Genomic DNA, 24,477 nt, shown 5'->3' on the forward strand with positions numbered 1-24,477 from the left:
AAAGCCAATATCCAAGAGATTAGTGCCTATGTTTTCTTTTAACAGTTTAATGGTTTCAGGTCTCATGCTTAAGTCTTTCATCCATTTTGAGTTTATTTTTGGTATGGTGTAAGAAAGTATTCCAATTTCATTTTTTTTTTTTGCATGTACCTATCCAGTTTTCCCAACATTATTTATCGGAGAGACTATCTTCTCCCCACTCTATAATTTTGCCTCCTTTCTCATAGATTGGCTGATCATAATATACGCATGGGTTTGTTTTTGAACTCTCTGTTCTATCGATCTCTATGTCTACTTTCATATCAGTACCATAGAGTTTTAATTACTATAACTTTAAATTATATCTTGAAATCTGGAATTGTAATACCTCCTCCAGCTTTGTTCTTTCTCAAGACTATTTTGGCTATTCAAGGTCTTTTGTGATTCCATACAAATTTTAGGATTATTTGGTCTAGTTTTATGAAAAATGTTATTGGAATTTTGATAGGGATTACACTGAATCTGTAGATTGTTTTGGGTAGTACTAACACTTTAACAATATTAATTCTTCCAATCCATGAGACTGTATATCTTTCCATTTGTTAATGCTACCTTCATTTCCTTCATCAATGTATTATGATTTTCAAAGTATAGGTCTTTCACCTTGTTGGTTAAATTCATTCCCAGGTATTTTTATTCTTTTTTGATGCCATTATAAATGGGATTATTCTCCAAATTTCTCTTTCTATTCCTTCATTATAAGTGTATAGAAACAATAGATTTTGTATCCTTCAACTTTATCAAATTCATTTATTAGTTCTTTTTTTGTGTGGAGTCTTTTAGATATTCTCTATAAATCCACGAATAGTGAAAGTCATCCACAAGTAGTGAAAGTTTTACTTCGTCCTTACCCGTTTTTTCTTTTTGTTGTCTGAATGCCATGAAGAGGCCTTCCAGTATTATGTTGAAAAAAACTGGTGATATCCTTCTCTTGTTTCTTGTTCCTGATCTTACAGAAAAAGTTGTCTGCTTTTCACCATTAAGTATGCTATTTTAGCTGTTGGTTTCTCATGTATAGCTTTTGGTATGTAGTTGTTTATTCATTGTTTTTGCTGTTTCTGTCAAGGGAGCGAGCATTGGGATCTGCTATTTCGTAGCCTCATTTTCCTCTATTGTTTTCTTATTTTTTTTATGTCCTAATTTCTGTTTTTATCATTGTTATTTCCATCTTTCTATTTGCTTTGGCTTTATCTTTTTGTTTCATGAGGTAAGAACTTAGGTTTCTTTTCTTTTTTTTTTTTTTTTTAAGATTTACTTACTTATTTGAAAGGGGGTGCAAAGGGAAAGGAGAGCGAGAATCCCAAGCAGATTCCACACTGAGCGTGGAGCCCAACATGGGGCTGGATTCCAAGACCCATGAGATTATGATCTGACCTGAGACAAAGAGTTGGACGCTTAACCAATTGAGCCACCCAGGCAACCCAGAAACTTAGGTTTCTTGAGGGAGTAAGTTAACATTACCAATTTGAGACCTTCACTCATTTCTAATGTAAAGCATTTGGTGCTACAAATTTTCCTGTCAGGAATGGTTTAGCTACTTCTGACATATTTTGATATTTTTCATTTTCATTATCATTCAACTATATGTATTTTAAAAAATTTCCTTTGAGACTTCCTCTTTGACCCATAGATCATTTTTCTCCCTGTTGTAATTTTGTTACTGAATCCATTATTGTCAGATAATATGCTCTGTATGATTTGTTCTTTTAAATTTGTTGAGGTTTGTCTTATAGCCCAGGATATGGTTTATCTTGGTGAATATTCCACTTGTATTCTGGTATTTTGGGGTTACATGTTCTATATGTATGTGCCAGTTGGATTCTACTGGCAGATTATATTGTTCAGATCTTTCATATTTAACATAATTTCTAGTGGCTACATCCAGCTTACTTTGTTCTTTTGTCCACTGATTATAAATTAATGAATGTTAAGCAGGTATACTGAACATATATATAGTAGCAGTGTCTGACTGGCTTTCAGGAGCCTAAAGCTGTCATTATTTTGCTAAATTTCAAAAGTAAAGTCACTGGAGTAAGGCTGTTATTGACTGGCTGATTTTCAAAGGCATGGCCACTGGAGTGAGGCTGTCATTGACTTGTTGATTTTCACAGCATGTGTACTGATCCAGAGTTATTTCTAATTAATGATAGTTACTTATTCATAACTTGGGACTTGGGCAAAGAACAGCTTTTTTCTTTCTTAAATATAAAAATTAAATACTTTTAATTCTCAGTTCCCTTCAGAATAACCTTCAGGAGAGATCATAAAGGACTATACAGATCTTTATCTCTGGATGCCTGATTTTCAGCAGTGTTTTCATTCAAATGACTTAAGTGCCAATTACTGTGGTGGAAAATAGCTCTATACATGTATAAAGCTATATGTTTTGTTGAAAAATGTTTAATGCATATTAGGATAGGACACATAACAAAATCATTGTGTGTATAGGACAACAACAAAATCATTAAATACAGGAGGCCTGGCTACTCTAACTATGAGGGAATGTATAAAGACTTGATACATTCTTGATGAAGACTTTGGACTTCAGGCAGTAAGAACCATGGACAGTTGAGAAACAGAAGAAATCGTGAGTTGACTAATGATAGACAGGTGGGGGGGGGGGGGAGTGGCTCAGTGGGATAATGACCATAGAAGGGGGATTAGTTTAAAAGAGTAAGATGGGATCCCTGGGTGGCGCAGTGGTTTAGCGCCTGCCTTTGGCCCAAGGCGCAATCCTGGAGACCCGAGATCGAGTTCCACATCAGGCTCCCAATGCATGGAGCCTGCTTCTCCCTCTGCCTGTGTCTCTGCCTCTCTCTCTCTCTCTGTGTGACTATCATAAATTTAAAAAATAAATAAATTAAAATAAAATAAAAGAGTAAGAATTTAGTAAAAATATTAAAAATGAGATCCCTCAATTATTATAAAGGCACTTCCTTAAACTGAGGGTAGGAAGGATAGAGAAAGATGTTATAAACTAAAACAGTTTGTCCTCTGGCCAATTTTAGTCTCCAGGGTTTCAGACTGGTATAGTGCTCAATTCCTATTTAATGGCAAAGCTAACTCCTCTACACTATTTATAGCAAATTGCCTAAGATTCTGGAGTTAGTTTTAGGGATTCAGGAACAAGTTGGCTCAGCTTTTCCATAGTTTTACCTCTTTAGCTTTTCCCATTTCTTAAGATCTCAAGGGCTATTACTAAAAGCCTAAGGCTCTCCATTCATCCTACATGATCTAAACTCTAGCCTAGAGTGGTGACCAAGTTTGTATGAATTCAAAGTAATTTTTCTCTTCACTAGCATTCTGGGTTTGAATACCTACGTAGGATTGCACTGCAATATTTAAAATCCAGTCTCCTCTTTTAGTGCATTCTTACTCTCTTTCAAGTATCTAAAGCAATCACTTACCTTATCCTCCAAACGCCAAGAAAATTCTGAATTTTATTTTCCATAATTTCATTACAAAGAAAATAGCCGAAATAATGTATCAACCTGTGGAAATAAGGCTGCCTCTTCTTTTTTTGAGAACTGCTACTATATGGGGGGAAACTATATGTTTAGAAGAATAAGGTGCAGGATAACAAGAGATGTTAGCAAAAACTGTCAAGAGAATAGCCTTTGGCTTCACCATCATTGTAGAGTTGGTGATAACCTAGCAGATGGATTTGAGAGCAATCTAGTTTTCCTTGCTTCACTTCACTGTTCACAGGGGAGTCAAGGACAGGTTTTCAGGTATATTGACAAAATGACTTAACATATGCTATATAACATCTGCCCATACTATTTGAGGAATCAGTCATTGAATTTTTAAATATTCATGGTGTAAATTTTTATACTTGTGAGAATTTCTTTTTTCAATCTAGGTCAATGTTGTAGTTTTAAATTATTTTTTAAACCTTTTTGGCACTTCTAACTAAGCTTATAAAATACCAACTGGAGACTCAGGTATACTTTTAGTGTTACTTCAACATATGCAGCTAAAATAACAGCAAGTAGTTACTGAGTGTTAAACTTAAAAATCAGAAAAATGATAAAAAGTCAGAATCTGAGGTTTCAGGAGTAGTTAAATTTTCTTGCCAAGATGAATTAGTTAAGTAAAATGAGGTGAGTCCAGATAAGTACTGAGATATTAGAAGATGGGTGGCATACAGAAGCCCTCTGCAAATTTATGGGGGGATGAACACAGCACATTTCAGAAACAGATAAAGAGCAGAGGTTTTACCTCTCTGAAAAACTTAGAGAATAGTTCTATTTGTATATTGGAATGAGAAAATCAGGTGATCATTATTATATTTATAATATATATAGTATGATACACTCATAAAGAAGTTCAGAGTTTCTTTATTATTTCTATTCATAGTCTTAAAAATTCTGGTAAATAGGACTTTTAAGGATAATACAGCACTTTAACAAGAGGAGCTATCACTTTACAAGCAAGTTAAAAAGGCAAACAATTTAATTATTATACATATAGCAGAGTTACGAAATCTTGGCTTATTTTGCTTCATTCTGTTGATCCTATTTCCATTAATTACCTTTGCCCTGAGAAATTATCCATACAGGCTCCAACAGGACATGTGTGACATCCATCTGGGAAATGACCCATGAAAAGTTGCTTCTAAACTAGTCTCCTATGTACAGAGTGGCACTCATGTCAAGGGGCCAAGCAGCATTCACAAATTTAACAGGTATTAAATCTCCTAACAAGTTGGTGTTTTATGACATACTTGTAAAATTTAGGTTCATAAAAGGAACTAGAACAAAAAATGTGAGAAATTAAAACATCTCATCTAATGTCAAATTATAGCTAGTGACAGAATGCCACAGAGAGCTTCACAGAACCTAAACTGCATTTTAAGATCACCTTTGATGGGGGTAAATTGTCTCAATGTGAAACTAAATTTAATTTTGCTGAAAGACAAAATAAATACGATCTTTTTCAAATATAATATAGTAGGTAATAAAACCAATGCATGTGAGTTCAGTTTAAATATCAATACTATGACTGTCTATCCAAAGTTTGGAAAAAACATTCCCCATCCCAAATAGAGCCTAGGCTGACTCTCAATTTGCATTCTTTTAAAGTACAGCCAGTTCTACAGTATGAGAAATGCTTTCTCTTTTCGTCACCTCTACCACGGTAACAATAATAAATGCTGACATTCACTGACAGCTTGCTTGCTATGCGCCAGACCCTGCAACAGAGACTTACCACAATAAATCTAGGAAGAAGCAACTGTCACTCTTTACAAAGAAATATCACTGCTAGCATGATCTAGGAGGAGGATTTGAATCCAAATCTAATTTTAAATCACTATATTAAAACTCAATTTTAAAAAGTGAATTTAATGAGAATCTACTGGCTATGTTTTAAATGCTTTATCTTAATTCAAATGATACAATTTAAGAAAAACAACCGAACAACTCAGTCATATAATCCTCTTCCTCAATTTGTGTAAAACACTTCTAATCGTTCTAACTCCCCTACCTCACCATGACCAAAAGGCTTTAAGAGAGGGTCCCATGGCAAACGACTCAGAGCAACGTTTCCTTTTATTATATATGGCACATTGCAGGAAAGGAAAGATCTGACAAACTTAAAGATCTGAGTAATATCCCAATTACATCACAGCAAGTATCTAAATTTTGTGTATAACTACAGCTTCTGCTTCATACAGACATTCTCTGGAGAAGTGGTGTACAGTAGATAAACATACATATGTGAATATATTAAGTCTGTATCTCAATATATTTATATCTAGTAGGTTATCTATATGTACCACTGTCAACCTATATGTTAAATATTTTTAGGTAAAATAAATGTACAGAGATGTTCTAGTATGTTCCCTTACTCTATGGGTTACAGTATCCTCCTCACTTTGAAGACCATGGAACAGAAGATGCAGAATTTTTCCAGCTTCTCATTTCTCTCAGATTGTCTCTGGACCCAACTGTAGAGCAGCCCAAGGACCTTTTTCTAACAGGAGAGCCAGTGGAATAACCAATCTGATAGTTCAAAAGAGTTTCAGGACAGGTCTGCAAAAGCCTTATTTTACTTAAATTTATACTTTGATCTATTCTTCTTTATGATTTTTTTTTTTTTTATCTTTAGGATAGAACTCCTTTCTCCTTAAAAATTTCTACTTTTGGGATCCCTGGGTGGCGCAGCAGTTTGGCGCCTGCCTTTGGCCAAGGGCGCGGTCCTGGAGACCCGGGATCGAATCCCATGTCGGGCTCCCGGTGCATGGAGCCTGCTTCTCCCTCTGCCTGTGTCTCTGCCTCTCTCTCTCTCTCTCTCTCTCTCTCTCTCTGCGTGACTATCATAAATAAAAAAAAATTAAAAAAAAATTTCTACTTTTATGCTAAATAACAAAGAACTGAAGCAGCCTGTGTAAAGAAGACAAAGGCAGGTCATAGTATGTATAACCGCTAATATTTATTAAAAATTATCATGTACCAAGCTAAACATTTTACATGTATTACATCATTCAATTTTCAAAAACCTAACAGAAACCTAGAAACAATAGGTAACCCCTACAAAATTATATATGCAGCATAGAATTAAAATCCAGGGTTCTCTGACACTAAGCTCTTAACCACTATGTTTAACCTTCAACAAATCCCTATTATGTATGATTCCTCCATGGAAACATTCTAATAACTAATGTGTTTACGTGTCAGCATTAACTCACCTTAAAAGTAATACTCTAAGTGGGAATAGTTATTATTCTGATTTATAAATGAGGAAACTAATGCATTAAAAGGTTAAATAACTTGCCCTAGATCATAGAAGGCTAAGAAGTGATTTGAACCCTGGCAGTCTAACTCACTATATAAAGCAATGTTTTTCTGTAACAATTTCAGCCTCCTAACAATTGAGCAGACAAATTTGCCACGGTCTAGTATTGGTACCACATAACAAAATGAGCTTGTAGACATGAAAAGATTATACACACAGATATATGTGCTATTATTGGCCCTCTAGGTCCAGATTATTTGTTTAAACAAAATTATCTCTAAACTGTGTTCAAATGTTCACATTACAGAGGCAAAATATTATTTTTTTCTATAAATTTGACCACTTTCCTCTCAGGGAGTTTAAAGTAGTTCTTCGATAAATAACATAATCTTATAACGCCAAGTGAAATATCATTACACCCACTTTGTGGGTAAAAAAAAAAAAAACGAAGTCATAGAAAAGTTAAATGTCAGGCAGCAATTCAAAAAGTAAATGGCAGCACTGGGAATAGAATACACAAGTCCTTAGATTAGTGGTATGTCTAAGGTTATCCTTCAAACTTTAGTTCAATTCAGTAGACATTTATGGGGCATATACCATATAGGATGCATGGTATACAAAGCTGGGCTCAGGAAAATGTTTTTAAAAATCACTCCTTAGTAGCTTATAATATGGCAGAAAAGGAAAAGGTGTATAAGGAATCACAAGGGGAGGGTGAGGTACATACTAACCAAAACTGTAAGAGATTTATAAAGTAACCAAAGGAGGAAAGAGTACACTTAGGATGAAAAACTAGGGAAAGCCTCAGAAGGACCTGGCATTTAACGGGGAGCTCAGGACCCGTATGAATGTGCAGAAACGTGCATTTCAGATAGCAGTGCCATCATCAGCAGGGAAATGGTTTTCCCGAAGAATAGCTGAGAGTTTGCTGTGCCACAGCGTACATGAAGAGGGCTCTCAGAGCTAAGTGTGGGAAGGTAGACTAGAGGCAGATGGTAGAGGGCATGCTCAAGCAGGCTGGGTAGTTTGGGGCTTTCTTCTCAACTAAGGAGAACAAGGAAATTACATAACAGAATGTGACCATTGAGGCAACTGCTGTGGCCACATTTTCAGATACTGAGTAGAAAAGAAGGTAACTAATTGGGTGCATACTTGTTGAATAATAGTGTGCTTAGGGTATGTGAAACCATTGTATACTCATGGAAAATCTTCCTTGGAATTCAATTTTATTGGAAGATTTGTAGAGCTGAAACAATCCTAACATACAAGGTATTCACACATGCATCAGAATCACATTTCCCACACTGACTAAAAATAGTATTAAAATAATATGTAAAACTCACACGCTGGCAGATCATTAGGTTTATGCTCTAAGGAGGCACTATTCTCCACCTCTCCACCCAATAATTATCTTTTGCTGGCAGTTAAGAGTTCTAGGGTGAAAAATGTCTGAGAAACACTGCATAAGATTTTAATTATGTAAGTGGGAAAGTCTCGACTATGGCAATTACAAGTACCATGGAAAAGGGTGGATGGGAGGGAGAGGTGTTAAGGTAAGGTAATGGTGGTCATCCCTTCCTTATCCTCTTCCCTAGACTCAGGTGCTCACCCTAATAAACTGCCCCAGAACACTACACACTCCTGGTTCAGCACTTAGCATATTGTATCCATTATTTCCTATTTGTGTACTCCTCACTTCAACTCATACCATCTCAGAGACTGTCTCTTAGTACTTGGCACAACTTCTGCACCTAGTAAGCATTCAGTGAACATCGTTGATTAAATAATTACAGAAACGCACAATGAAATGGCATCATATCCATTCAACTTAAGGATTTTGCTCCTTTATCAAGGATTTAATCAGGCTAAAGTGAGAATGTACACTCCACCCAGTGGAAGCATGCTGTGGTCAGACTAGGAGGCACCTCCACCTCTCCCCTATCTGCCTCCACACATCTCAGAAGAGTGCCCAGTTACTGGGTTGTCCTTCTGGTATCTCTAACTACCTTTATGACGACTGCTGAGTTAGGTAACGTGTATGCCCCAATGCTGTGTACAAAGCAGTAACACGTACTTGGAGGCTATATAGTCATCCTGTGTAACACTAAAGGCATCCTCTGCTATGTTAATGAGGCTTGCTCTAAACTTAGTGAACTAAGAAGTTAACATCGTTCTATTTGAATGTGAATATAAATATATATGCTTGCATTTCAAATATTTAGTCTGGTGGTATTGGTTTTAAAGTAACATTTCTTTTTTTTTTTAAGATTTTATTTATTTTTATCAGAGAGACAGAGAGACAGAGATAGAGAGGCAGAGACACAGGCAGAGGGAGAAGCAGGCTCCGTGCAGGGAGCCTGATGTGGGACTCGATCCCAGGTCTCCAGGATCACACCCTAGGCGGAAGGTGGCGCTAAACTGCTGAGCCACTGGGGCTGCCCTAAAGTAACATTTCTTAATGGAGTAATGGTATATCACCTATAAACCTAGTGTATCAGTATCTCCAGAAAAGATCATAATATTCAAAATTCCTCCCTAAGGTCATAATAATTAAAAGAGTTTTATTTTCAATGAACTCTTTACCAGAAAAAATAAAAATATAGCTTCAAAATATGTCCCAATAAGAGCACAAATATTTAAAACATAGTAATGTTTTAATGTGAGGCATAGAAGAGAGCTCAGACCCTGCCTCACAAGCTCAGAGTATGAAAAAGCAAGTAAGCAAAGAAAGAAACATGCTCTTGGTGATATAATTAATTCTGATGGCAGAGAAAAATAACCAAAGTTACAAGTAACCTAGTAAAAATTAATAAAAATCAAATTTGAGTGTCATATCCAGTATTACTAGCCTTATCAAGAAAGCTGTTTTTAAAGTTCATTAACTGGGCTGCTTAATGTGACCTGTTAAAACTATTTCTCACCGGCATGTAGTACTTTTTCTCTGCATGTCATTATGGAAAATCAGCATATGGTATTTTTAAAAATAAAATGGATTCTTTATACTTCATGGTAAAATACTAAAATTTCTATCAGAAAATACTCAACAAACAATAGGAAAATGTTTAAATATATATAATAAAAGCCTTATAATTAAATATTATCCAGTCATTAAATATTATTTTATGCAAAAATGTTTAGTGACATGGGAAAATGTTCACAATGCTTTAAGTTGAAATTTTAAAACAGGTTATAAAATGGGCATACCATATGTAAAATGCACATGATTAGTTCAAATGGAAGCCCTACTTCACCATGAAGAATCAGGAGCTTTTCTTAGAATTTAGGAAAAATAAACAGAGATTTTGTTTCCTATGTAAAATCTGTGGCTCTCCAATTCTGGTTTTATATATTTTCATTCTGAACAACCAACACTTTATCAACAGAAGAATGAAACCTTTCCATTTCATCTACCCACAGCTCCTTCTGGAAATGTAAAAACAAATTTGTTACATATGTTTTTTCCAATTACTGAATTTTCATTATCCAAATTAACTTTATCAGCTATCTTATCATAAAAATGGGGCCATCATCTCTCTTCTCTTTTATTCTTATTTTTGGGGACTAGTGTTCTGTAAATCAAAATCTTTTCTTCAAATAGAGGTCAGTGAAAATGTTGTTTGCTTTCCTCCCTAATGTCTAAACTTAATGTCCAATGGCACATTCATACTAGCATATTGAAATTCCTATGTTGGCAAATTGAACTTCAATAAAAAAAAATACAAAAAAAAAAAAAAAAAAGAAATTCCTGGTATACACACAGATTAACTTTGCAATACTCCAAAATTCTACCAGGAAATACAAAGTGCAGAATCTGATTTAGAAAATTCCACTTAAAAAGTCTAAATTTCCTTTCAGAATCAAAAAGTGCAAGAATTGCACCTCTGCTGAGGACTGGCTATAGAGAACTGGGGAAACAGCCGTACAGACATGACTCTGTTTCCCCAAAATCTTACCCATATTCACAAGTGGGAAAGAGGAGTGTTCCTCAGGAACTTGGTTCTTAGTGGCAGTGAGTTCAGCATCACAGGCTCCACGATTCCCCCAGTTAGCCTTTTGTCCCCTGAGAGGAAGACGTGTCCCTTTACACCCACACCAAGTTTAAAAAGGGTAATAATTAGGACTGATACAGCTCCATGTTTCTCAAGTCTTATTAAACTACTTTGTACTTGGCTCAACCTCATAATATGAACTGTCATAGCAACTCATTCAACTGCTTCCCACATTTAAGTTTATAATCTATTTTTAATTGAAACCTCATCTAAGTCATAGAAAAAGTGGCAAAATACAAAAGCTCAGCTGAAAAGACATTTCTCAAATTATCTTCATTATTTGGTGAGGGAGACAGGAAAGGCAACTCACTATTCAAAGAAATCAATAAATGAGATGGTTGGCCTTTTAAGTCAAAGAACCAACTTCAGAAGTAGCAAGATAAAATTTCAATATCTACTGATGTCCTGTAACTTAAAATCTCCTTTTAGGTCTATTTTACACTGTATTACCAAAAAATATTAAAGTATAAAATAAATATACAATATCTATATCTGTACTTTTCCCTATAAAAACAAAAAATGACCTGAAGAGTCCAGAGTAAAACCTATCAGACAATAATTCCAAGACTCTACCCTCTGCTTAAAAGAATTAATATTTCTTGCTAAATGTTCTCAAAATTTCCTTCAGGTGACTATACAGTATTTTTATTTCACATAATACATACCCATTTCCAAAAGCTAATTGCGTAAGTCATTGACTAGAGGGGAAAAACTATCAGTTTGATCTAAGAGTTACCATTTGTTAATCTTATTATTATTTTGATGAAAATCAATTCTTTGAGGATGTTCATAGGAACTTTATTCATAATAGGCAAAAGAAAATCAGTTTTTAAAAGAAAAAACTATAAAACTAAAAATTATACGGCTTATTTTTCTTTTTACTTACTGTACTGTTCTATTTATCTGGAAATGTGACTTCATAGAAGGTACACATTCATTCTGTCTCCCACTTTCCCTCAATCTCTCTCCTCCTTAATCTTACACACAAACGCACATACACACACATACACACAGCTGCAGGAAGGTTTTTTGCTTTAGAGCTTATCATTCTCACACTGCCCCTTCAAGGAAAGAGCCCTACCTTAAATTTCCAAAGTGCTTTCTCCCTTGATGCTGGAGAAATTCATTTGAATAAATTCTCCAAGTGCACGCCTCATCAATAATTAAAATACTGATGAAAGGATATTGCCAAAGAGGAAAAAAAATATTATGATAAAAATCTGAGGTGAAATAAGGACAGGACTTTCTACAAAAACAATCCATCCATACTATGCTAGCATTTATGAATGCTGTTAACATAAGGCTATCATATTTATTTAACAAATATTGATGAAGTGTCTGCTATTTGCAGATACCATTCTATAATAAAATTAAGTTGAAGAAAATATTAATTTTTCAAAAACAAAATTTTTTGATTCTTATAAAATTATACACAATTTAATTTTTAAGAATGTTCAACATTTCTCTAAAGCAAATGGAAAATTCAAGATTTCTAATTCAGTGGAAATGTGACTATCCTGAAAGATGGAAGTGTATTTTCAGAGCATTTTTAAAAACTGCAATGAATACTTTAAAATTTGGAATTAGTCCTTAATCATTTAGGAACTGCATATTTTATAAAACTAATTATTTCCCCTCAACTATGAAAATATGACTACCAGGGGCCAACTGCATCCTCTAGGATCCTCTCATGATAGGAATATTCACACAAAAGACAAACTTCCTTTGGCAAATCAGTCACTGATCAACTGAGAGTCTTTCCATGTTGGCAATTATTATGTAGCTCCTGTTTATGCCATAAGCAATCATTGCTGACTGAGTACCTATAATGTGCAGAGCATGTAGTTCTCTAATATCTTAATAGTTCAGACTTGAAAAATTCTGGGTTCCTGGACTCTACTAAAATCCTGAGATATGGAGAAGAGATTTCCTTTTAAAAATAATGGTATGGGGCATCTAGGTGGCTCAGTCAGTTAAGCATCTGCTTTTGGCTCAGGTTATAATCTCTAGGTCCTGGGATACAGCACAGCATTGGGCTCGCTGCTCAGTGGGGAGTCTGCTTCTCTCTCTCTCTCTCTCTCTCTCTACTTCTCCCCTCAGCTCATGTTTGCTCTTTCTTTCTCTCAAATAAATAAATAAAATCTTTTAAAACATAAAATAAAAAATGATGGTACAGTCCTGAAGAACCTAGATATTTATATGTAAGTGGGGCTATCATAAGAATCTGCCTGATTTTATTTTAGTTTTGACATATGTGCAATGGAGAAAAGAGGTAGTAAACATCACATGCCCTGAGAGGAAACACAAATATTAATTTAGAAAGTTCAAGAACTGGGCAGCCCCGGTGGCCCAGTGGTTTAGCGCCGCCTTCAGCCTGGGGTGTGATATTGGAGACCCGGGATCGAGTCCCAAGTCAGGCTCCCTGCACGGAGCCTGCTTCTCCCTCTGCCTGTCTCTCTTTCTCTCTCTGTCTGTCATGAATAAGTAAATAAAATCTTAAAAAAAAAAAAAAAAAGAAAGTTCAAGAACTAGTAAACTAGAATAGTGCTAACTCTAACAGTAGGGGTTTTTAGAGTGAACATCATTCATTCACATCAGGAAAGTGGCACTTTAAAGTTCAGAAGTCCCAAAGGAGAAAAAGCAACATCTCAGTATGATTTCACATAACTTCAACACCTAGAATCATGATCCCATTTTAACACAAAAACTCAATCTACTGGAACATGTAAAGGTTATAATATCCTAGAAGGAAGGGACGTAACTAAGACATTTTGAAACATCTAAATTTCATTTTCTTTCACACACATGCGTGCGCGCACACACACACATCCAGAAAGACTAACAAAATTGAATACAATTGAATTCTGCAGACAGAATGAATACCTATTCTTTGTGTGCATTTCTGCCTATTTATTTTTAACTTTTAAATAATTAAATTACTAATATAATTGAATTCTGCACACCAGAATGAAGCAATGTTTAAATTCAAGTGAAAATAAAAGTTTTAGAAAGAAATACACATTTTAAGCTTCATTACAAATAAAAGCTCTATTTCAATATAAGTGCAAAACAAGGAGTGCCTGGGTGGCACAGTCAGTTTACTGTAAGACTCTTGGTTGTAGCTAAGGTCATGGTCTTAAGCCCTGTGTGGGGGGCTCTGCTCTATGCAGTCGACTTGGGACTCTTCTCCTCCTCTGCCTCTGCCGCCCCTCCACCCCTCACACTTGTGCTCCTGTGCTTGATCTCTCTCTATATATATGAAATAAGTAAATCTTAAAAGAAAAGTACAAAAAAGAAAAGGAAAGGAAATGCTAGTAAATCCTCCTTAGAATTGTGGGGTGTAAATTTAGGAGCAATTCTAATTAGAACACCAGCATCCACGACCAATGCTTTTTTGTGTTTCCACATTAATCACAAAGGTAAACATTTTGAGTTTTACTCTCCAGATTATCTTTATAGATATATCTTTTCCTAACAATGCTGCATGTCCTCCACATACCAACATTAGGGAAATAACTGGTTTCTAATAAAGGATGTGCCTGGTGGAGAGTGGGGTGTAGAATGATGGTACACCAAAATGGCCTACAACAAGTATGAAGCTAGAAAAGAACAGAATCATAATTTGGGGAGACTAGCTTAAAAAACAGAGAGTCTCCAATTTTTATTCATGTATACACAGATCTTATATATATATTTTTATTCATACTTATTTTACTTATGCATAGATCTGAGATTTACATATAGAAAATAAAAATATTCATAAAACACTAAACAAGAGAAATCACATCATTAAATTACCACAATTACAAATTTAGAATCATGCCAAAGGCAGTAACCAAAATTATCCTTTTCTTGGCAAAATTTCTTTTAGCTTACTAATTTAATAATTCCATTACTAAAAATTAAGTTAGGTTACCTTTTCTTTCTAAATCACCAGGAGCTAATAAGTATTATAATTGTTGAACTAGGATTTATTTCTAGTTTTTTTATTACTATCAATTTACTTAAAATTTACTGAATAATTTATTGTAACAATTTACTACAACAATTACAAAAGGGTCAGGCAAATGATGCTTTTAAGCAATTATAATCATGGTACTATTCAGATATTTTGTTGACAAGTTAGTCCGTCAGCTAATGGTTAGTAACAAAATATTATAACCAATCCTTTTTTTTTAAATAATAAATTTATTTTGTATTGGTGTTCAATTTGCCAACATACAGAATAACACCCAGTGCTCATCCCATCAAGTGCCCCCCTCAGTGCCCGTCACCCATTCACCCCCACCCCCCGCCCTCCTCCCCTTCCACCACCCCTAGTTCGTTTCCCAGAGTTAGGAGTCTCTCATGTTCTGTCTCCCTTTCTGATATTTCCTACCCACTTCTTCTCCCTTCCCTTCTATTCCCTTTCACTATTATTTATATTCCCCAAATGAATGAGAACATATAATGTTTGTTCTTCTCTGATTGACTTACTTCACTCAGCATAATACCCTCCAGTTCCATCCACGTTGAAGCAAATGGTGGGTATTTGTCGTTTCTAATGGCTGAGTGATATTCCATTGTATACATAAACCACATCTTCTTTATCCATTCATCTTTGGATGGCACTGAGGCTCCTTCCACAGTTTGGCTATTGTGGACATTGCTGCTAGAAACATCGGGGTGCAGGTGTCCCGGCGTTTCACTGTATCTATATCTTTGAGGTAAATCCCTAACAGTGCAATTGCTGGGTCGTAGGGCAGGTCTATTTTTAACTCTTTGAGGAACCTCCACACAGTTTTCCAGAGGGGCTGCACCAGTTCATATTCCCACCAACAGTGTAAGAGGGTTCCCTTTTCTCTGCATCCTCTCCAACATTTGTGGTTTCCTGCCTTGTTAATTTTCCCCATTCTCACTGGTGTTAGGTGGTATCCCATTGTGGTTTTGATTTGTATTTCCCTGATGGCAAGTGATGCAGAGCATTTTCTCATGTGCATGTTGGCCATGTCTATGTCTTCCTCTGTAAGATTGCTGTTCATGTCTTTCGCCCATTTCATGATTGGATTATAACCAATCCTTTACTACCTTCACTGCACTCACTTAAAATTGCACAAAGCCCAAAATGCACCTGAGAATAAAATCCAATTTACTGTTAGATCTGCTCTGGGTAACAATTAAAATTAGAACTATTCTGCTTAACTTGCTGCTTTGTATGAGTCTGAAAGCAACAAGGGACTCCTTTATTTCAGGGGGAAAAAAGGTTGCAGGAAAAAATATTTTTTAAGTATTTATTTATTTATTTATTTATTTATTTATTTAGGGGGTGCACAAGTGGGTGGGAGGAGCAGGCTCCCCACTAAGCAGGGAACCTGATGTGGGGCTCCACCCCAGGACCCTGGTATCATGAGCTGAGCTGAAATCAGATGCTTAACCACCTGAGCCACCCAGGTGCCCCAAAAGTTAAGTATTTTAAAAAATTAAAATTGAATAATTCTGCTTTTTGGAAATAAATTTCCTAAAGAAGAGAAAATTTATGTTGACAAGGAAATACAAAAAATAAATTCCAGAACTAAAAATAAATTATTTGTATAGTATTTTTATCTTGATCATTAATAAATTAATGACATTCTGGCATGGACTAGATTTTTAGAAGATGTCAGTAATCACTAACAAAACAAAAAGGAAACCTACTGAATGGGAAAAGATATTTGCAAATGATATATCCAATAAGAGGTTAATATCCAAAACATATAAAGAACTCCTACAACTAAATAGCAAAAACAAAACAAAACAAAACAGAACCAATAATCCAATTTACAAATGGTCAGAGAACATGAATGGACATTTTTCCAAAGAAGATACATACATGGCCAACAGACATATGAAAAGATTCTCAGAATCACTAATTTTTAGGGAAATGCAAATCAAAATCGCAATGAGATACCACCTTGCACCAGTCAGAACAGTTAGTAACAAAAAGATAATAATAGGTGTTGGCAAGGATGTGGAGAAAAGGAAACCCTTATTACTGTCCATTGGAACGTAAATTGATGCAACACCTGTGGAAAAGAGTAGGGAAGCTCCTCAAAAAATTAAAAATAGAAATACCACATGATCCAATAATTCCACTACTGGGCATTTACCTAGAGAAAACAAAACACCAATTTGAAAAGATATACACACCACTATGTGAATTTGCAGCATTATTTTCAATAGCCAAGATATGCAAGAAACCTAAGTTCAATGACAGATAAATGGGTAAAGTTGTGGTGTACACACACACACACACACACACACACACACACACACACAATGGAATACTACTCAACCTTAAAAAAGAAGCCGATCTTGCCATTTGCAGTAACACGAATGGACCTAGAGAGTATTATGCTAAGTGAAATACATCAGATGGAGGAACACAAATACCATATGACTTCACTTATATAAAAAATCTAAAAAACAAATAAAACAGAAACATAGAGAACAGCTGAAGATTGCCAGTGTGGAATGAGGTGGAAAATGGGCTTAACAGGTAAAGAGGAGTCAGAGGTACAAACTTCCAGTTTTAAATAAATAGGTTATGAGGATGAAAAATAGAGCATAGGCAGCATAGGGAATATGGTCAATAATATTGTAATAATGTTGTATGGTGACAGATGGGGATTACACTGGTGATGGTGAGCAATGAAAACATATAGAATTCTCAAATCACTATACTCAACACCTGAAATTTTCAAAATATTCAAAACAATATTTTATGGCAATCACACTTCAAAAAAAAAACAAGAAAAGAAAAGATATTGTTAGTGACTGACAGGCTAAATCAGATATATCTTATTAATTTGTTAAAAAATACATACATATATTTTAAAGATTCCACTTATTCATGAGAAATACAGAGAGAAAGAGAGAGAGAGAAAGAGAGAGAGAGAGAGGCAGAGACACAGGCAGAGGGAGAAGCAGGTTTCATGCAGGGAGCCCCATGTGGAACTCGATCCCAGGTCCCCAGGATCACACCCTGGGCTGAAGGTGGCGCTAAACCACTGGGTGACTGGGACTGCCCCCCAAAAATATTTAGGTCCCCAATTAGATACAATAAGATGAAAGAAAACACATGTAAAGATCCTACTAAACTATCTGAAAGGAAGCACTTGGTAAATATCAGTTCCATTACCCACCTGTCTTCCGATTCCACTTGTGTACTATGAGGAATCAAAATGCAAATATGACAGAGGTTCACAAATATCCACAATGGAAGTTGAATATTAAAAGTATTCAAAGAAAATCACAAACCAAGTTCTTTGGGACTCAAAAGGTGGAAGAAATTATATCCATACTGAAGTCAGACATCTGAAATGGGTCTTAAAACATAGACAGTATTTTTATATACTGAGATAGTTAAGAGAACAATGAATAGTGGCATGAACCAGGGCACAAGAGCAGGAAAGTGCAGGGGTATTCAGCAGCTGAAAAGAATGCAGATGGGTGAGAGCAGGTGTCTGCAAAGTTTCTCTCAAATGGACCAGATAATAAGTATTTTAATCTTTGTGGGCTGTATTGTGTCTGCTGCAACTCCATACTCTGTCCTTGCAGGACAAACAGCCATAAATGATAGTAAATGAATGAGCATGGTTGTGCAACATGAAAAATTTATTTGTGGGCACTGAAATCTAAAGTTCATGTATTTTTCCCATGTCATGAAATATTATTCTTCTTTGACTTTTCTCCATCACTTAAAATGTGAAAAAACATTCTTAGCTCTCATTCCACACAAAAAGCAGGCAGCAAACCACATTTGGCCTGCAGGTTGTAAACTGTCAACCTGTTTAAAGTCCCCAATAATCTATATCTAATAATAAAAGTTTTTATTTTCTCAAGATTTTTGAAAACAATATCTAATAATATTTTATTATCCTTTCTCTACAGCCAAGTTTATTATTTTTTTAAGTCAGAAAAAAGAACCTCAGGGCTTTACATTCAACCATCCTTAATCTCACTTCTTGTGTATCAATAGGCTTATGTTCCCTTGATGTTTAATTTTATTTAATGTTATGACATTAAATTGCTTCTCTTAATTCCTCTACAAGAACTTATTAAGTGTTTTATTACTTTTTCCTGCTTTCCTTTGTATAGCTTCATCATAGTTATCACTATTTACTTTCTTCTTGATACACATATTTATATCTTCTTTTTGTCTCTTGAAGTTTTCTCGACAACAATAATTGCACTTCATTTCAGTGTACTTTTGATTTCAAGATATTCTAGTCACTGCCTTCTTCACCTTTTGGGTATAAATATTTACAGAATCTTATAAAGAGTCTCCAAAGTTTTATCTTTTGCAACAGAAATTCCTTACCCTGATTTTGTCTATCCCCATCTCCCCCAGAATATTAAGATCTCTGGCCATGGCAGAAAGGTTCATCTATTTGGGCCCCATGATGACAAAGCAAAAAACTTAACCGTATTCAAAAAAGATATGCAAAGAGTTACTTAGGTGAAGACATCCCAAAACAGAACTTCTGCAATTAAAGTAATCAAAGGTAATTACATTTCTATTAAAAATAAAAATAACTGCTTAGTAGGACACAAATCCTTTACACATGTGCCTTATAATGCAGTATACCAAAATTAGAAGAGGAAAATCATTATGAAAATCATTTTAAAAATTATTTTGTTCTAGTGGACTGAGAAAAGAGAATAAAAGTTATACATACCTTGAAACAAACTGTAATTGAAAAACTACCACTCACCTTCAAATACATAGAGCTAATATATTTTATTCTTACCTTATAATTACAAAATCCAATTTTGTGTTCCAGTAATTAATAATACTGCAAAAGGCTAAACATTATTCACAGTTCACAGTAAAGCACAGTACAAATAGCTAGTAGCTGTTTGAAAAAATACATATCAAAAAAGAAAGAAGTATCTGTTTATGGCAAATGACTCATTTTTTAAGGAAATAATATGACATAAAAGTCCTCCTAGGGAGAATAAGATTACATTAATTCTAATAACAGGTGTTAATGTTGACTGTATGTTCACCTCAAGCCAGACACTGTCCTTTATACTTTACATGTAATAATCCTCACAAAATTTAATTCTCATGACAGCCCTATGAGATAGGTGTTATTATTATTCCCATTTTATAGATGAAGAAACTAAAATTCAGTGAGATTAAATAACATTCCAACTCACAGAGCTACAATAAGGCAAAACTGTGCCAGAAACTGGGGAAGTCTGGCTTAAGAGCCTTAACTCTTAACCACTATTCTATTTGCTTTAATACAAGAAACTATATTTAAGGCAGAGGACTATGGCTTTACAAATTGGAATCCAAACCATATTACTTTTCAACTGTGAGAGTTTATACATAATTTAAAATACAGTACGGCTTAGTATCTAATCATACTACAAACATTTTATATTATTACGTAGTGACAAGGCTAATATTTACTAGTTAACAGATGGTTGAAAGCTGTCTTAAAATGATGCATGAGAATTATTTTGAAAACGTGACAATTCAGTGTGATAAATATCTTAAACAGGCATGAGCTGGTAAGTGGTAGATGAAAGAACATTGCTATCTTTAGAATTTAGATCAGTGGTTCTCAAACTGGTTCTCTAGCCAACATCAGCATTGAGGAGTCCAGCTCCTGGATAAAAATCTATGTGCGATTTTTCAGGTCTGATCAAAGGCAATTATAAAGCCTTTACCAGGCAAACCTCACAGGGAAAGCTGTATTCCCAACACCAAACTTGGTGTGTAGCCAATGCAATCCAGTCTCTAAAAGAAGTTGCAGGCAAGGACTAACCTAGACCCCCTGTTAATCATGCTCTTACCCCTATTTATACTGCTAGCCCAGGCACCTTCATTCCTAGATCACTGGCAGTGGTGGGAGTTAGGGTCAGAGGGGGGAGGGGACAAGACACTTTGAATACAATTTTCCCCACTACTCAGTACTATTTTCCATTCCAACTCAGCTACCTTACCCTCTCCAGATCCCATCTGAGCTTTTTGTCCAGAGTTCCCTCAAATTTGAGACAACCCATACATCTATGCTTACCTACCTGACCCTCACCAGTGCCCTTCAATGGGGGAAATGGAAAAGGAGAAGTCAGCATTCCCACCATTTTTAGACTCGTGTACACCACACTGATAAGGCTTAATTGCTACTTCACCATTTGGCAGCTCCAGGCGCTCTCTTAGCAGTTCAGCTGAGATTCTATGAAGCATCACCTGCGAACTTAGTATAAAATAGAAAATCTCAAGCCTTAACCCAGCTAGATTGAATAAGAAATTTTGGAAGTGTAGCCCAGCAACCTGTGCTTGAATAAGCTCTCCAGGTGATTCTAATCAACACCAAACTTAGAGAACACTGCTTTGGAGAAACCCTCTCCCCATTTCTCCATAAATAAATGATTCCAGGTGATTTCTTGGGGCACCTTCTAAGAGCACTTATGAGAGAAATGACCAACCAAATTCACAGCTCAGATACTTCTGAAAGAAGTAATCTAAGGTTTATTTCTGCTCCCTAATTTATCCATCATCCTTCCAAAAGGTCTGCTTTAATCTTCAAGATACTTATTTTTATTCCTTTAAAAAAATAAGAGAAATTCTTTATTAACTTAAATATAACTTGGTTGTATTTTGACTGACAAGATTTTAAAAGAGAAAACTGTTTATACCTGTACCTAAAAGATGAATGCAAATTGTCTTAAGTGCAACAGACAGAAAATACTGAACAATGCTTACCCTTATTATTTTAGCTTCAGCTACTGTAACAATCATAGACTGGGTGGCTTAACCAACAAACATTCTTTTCTTATAGTTCTAGAAGCTGGAATTTAAGATTAGAGTACCAGAATGATCAGGTTCTGGTGAAAGCTTTCTTCCTTGTTTACAGATGGCCATCTTCATATTGTATTCCCACATGGAGTAGAGAGAGGGAGGCTCTCTTCTCTGCCTTATAAAGGACACTAATCTGATCATGGGGGCTGCATCTTCATGACCTAAATAAATTACCTCCCAAAGACCTTACCTCCTAATACCATCCTATTGGGAATTAGGGTTTCAACATATGATTTGGGGGGCAGGGAAGGACACAAACATGCAGTCCATAACACTTATGGTATCAAAATAAACATGGCATTCAAAACATTTTTTTCCCCAAAGAGGGAGGGGAATATAAACTATACCACCTTTCAGCTTTTTACCATGATGTGAACATGGCCCAAGTGAATCAAACTATATTAGTTTGGTGGAAACTCCCTAATAAGCCACTGAGTATGAAACATAGTATCTCTAAAAATTGCCAGGGCATTTGTGAACTATTATGACTAGGAATTAATACAGTTTATTAACTCAGTATAAAAAATAAAGTTTTAGAAATCAAACATTTGTATGAAATGTAACGCAACAAGTTAGAACAAGGAAAACTCATTAAAAAAGGCTCCTCATATTTTCTTTGACATTTGTCTATTTATTAGTTCTAGTTTATTATAATTGCTGTTGCCATTATATAGATATAACAATAGTTTATTAGTGTTGAGCCAACAAAAATGCAAACTGCAAAAGAATACATACAGTATATTACCCTTTACACAAAGCTGAAAAATATTCAGTTTGCTAAATAATTGGGATATATACACACACAGACATATGTGTATACATACATACATATATATAATAAGGGGGTACATATGTGTATGTATATATGGGGATATATACAGTATAAAGACATATATAGGAATGATCATGTGAACTTCTTACTTCTAAATAATGGCTATTTTCAAGCAAAGACAGATAGATAACAGAGAGAAAGAAGTACACAGGGACTTTCCATGATATTTGTGACAGTTACTTCTTTTTTTTCTACTTTTATTTTTTAATTTAAATTTAATTAATTAACATTTAATGTACACAACGTTATATTTACATTGGGGTATGTAATATAATAACCCAAGCTCATTATATCACATGCCATTTACTTCTTAAGCTCTGTTGTGGAAATATAAGTATCACATTATTCTCTATAGTGTTTTATGAGTTTTCAAAAACATAACAACACTTGATATAAATGGTATCAAGTGGCATGTATTCCTTAACTTGCTTTTCTTCATATTATGTTTTTGGTATCTATGTTGAGAAATAGATTTGTGATTCACTCCTTTTTGCTGCTTCATAGTATTCCATTGTATTCAGAAGTACACTATCTGGATGGAACATTTTTATTTTTTATTTATTTTTAAAGATTATATGTATGCATGTATGTATGTATGCATGTATGTGTTTATTTGACAGAGAGAGAGCACAAGCAGGGGGAGCAGCACAGGAAGAGGGAAAAGCAGATTCCCTGCTGAATAGGAAGCCCAATGTGGGGCTCAATCCCAAAGACCCTGGGATCATGACCTGAGCCCAAGGCAGACACTTAGTCAACTGAGCCATCCAGGCTCCCTGGGATGGAACATATTTAGTATTAGAGTTATGTAGTTACATAGGCTATTTGTATCTGAACCATGTAATATATGATTATCATTTTTCTTTTTCCTTTTCCATACTGTTTCTCCTAACCCCCAAATTCATAGTTGGTTTTATTTGCTTAGTTTTCCATATACCCATTACTTTCCCCTAACTTTGAAAATCTCCTCTCAATAAATTCAAGTACCCTCAGTATTTTACCAACTCCATCTTCTTGACAAAAAAACTCTCCCCAGACCCTTCTGGGTTCAGATCTGAACTGGTTACTCAACAAGCCTCCTATTGCCTGTCAAGTTCAGATTGTCCTTTCCCTCATCATGAAGGTTCTCTGCATCTCTTTCTCACTGTAGATCTTTTACTTGCTACATATCTTTTTTGTTTTTTTTTTTCTCTTATTTTCATGGTGAATATTTCACAGTAGCTTTTTGTAAAAGGACAGATTAAGACCTAGCACATCTAAAAATGTCTTTATTCATATTTTGGTAATTTTCCTGGGTATAGAATTCTAGGTTGGAATTAATTATACCTTACATATTTGAAGGTGTTATTCCATTGTCTTCTAGCTTCCAGTTCTGCTATTAAGAACAAAATCTACTTTTTCTCTCTGGAAGCTTTGAGGAACTTTTGTTTTTAGGACTGCATAAATACCCAATAATATGTGTTGGCACCTGTCTATTTTTACTCAATATGCTGGATACCTGGTGTGTCCTTTCATTTTAGAAACTCATGTCCTCAATACCAGACAATGTCCTTGAATTATTTCTTTTACTTCCTACCCTCTATTTTTGTCTCATAGAGCTACTACTGTTCAAGTGTTGGGTCTCTAGGTTTAATTTTCTAATATTTTTCTGTATTTTTACAGAGTTAACAACTTCCACAGTAAAGTACATAAAAGTTAAGTATATAGATCAAAGTATGTTTACATGTATATATACCTAAGGAACCACACTGCTATCAATATGCCATCATGTGTTATACCCATTCCTGATAGGTAGTTACAATCCCTAGCCATAGTTTTGATTGTTCTTCAAATCCTATAAATGGGAGCATGAACTATATACTTCTTTGTGACTGCTTTCTTTCACTAAATGATTGTCTTCAGACTCATGCATGTTGTTGTATGCGCCAAGTTCGTTCTTTTTAATTCTGTGATCTAACTTTATTAAATTATCTACCCTACCTTCTACC

General features: G+C 35.1%; 1 protein-coding gene across 6 annotated transcripts in view; it reads right to left on the reverse strand.

The window, feature by feature from the left end:
- RABGAP1L (RAB GTPase activating protein 1 like) overlaps nucleotides 1-24,477 on the reverse strand; it is a 744,356-nt gene that overhangs the window by 365,408 nt on the left and 354,471 nt on the right. The window contains exon 1 of one of the 6 annotated variants that reach the window (XM_038542448.1): nucleotides 21,565-21,612. The exons of the other annotated variants lie outside the window; for them this stretch is intronic. Coding sequence (XP_038398376.1) covers nucleotides 21,565-21,600 — 36 coding nt within the window. The 5' untranslated portion in view covers nucleotides 21,601-21,612. Of the gene's footprint in view, nucleotides 1-21,564; nucleotides 21,613-24,477 lie in introns of those variants that run through there. 6 annotated transcript variants of the gene reach the window in all.

This window comes from Canis lupus, chromosome 7, assembly GCF_011100685.1.
Source record: "Canis lupus familiaris isolate Mischka breed German Shepherd chromosome 7, alternate assembly UU_Cfam_GSD_1.0, whole genome shotgun sequence".
NCBI lineage: Eukaryota > Metazoa > Chordata > Mammalia > Carnivora > Canidae > Canis > Canis lupus.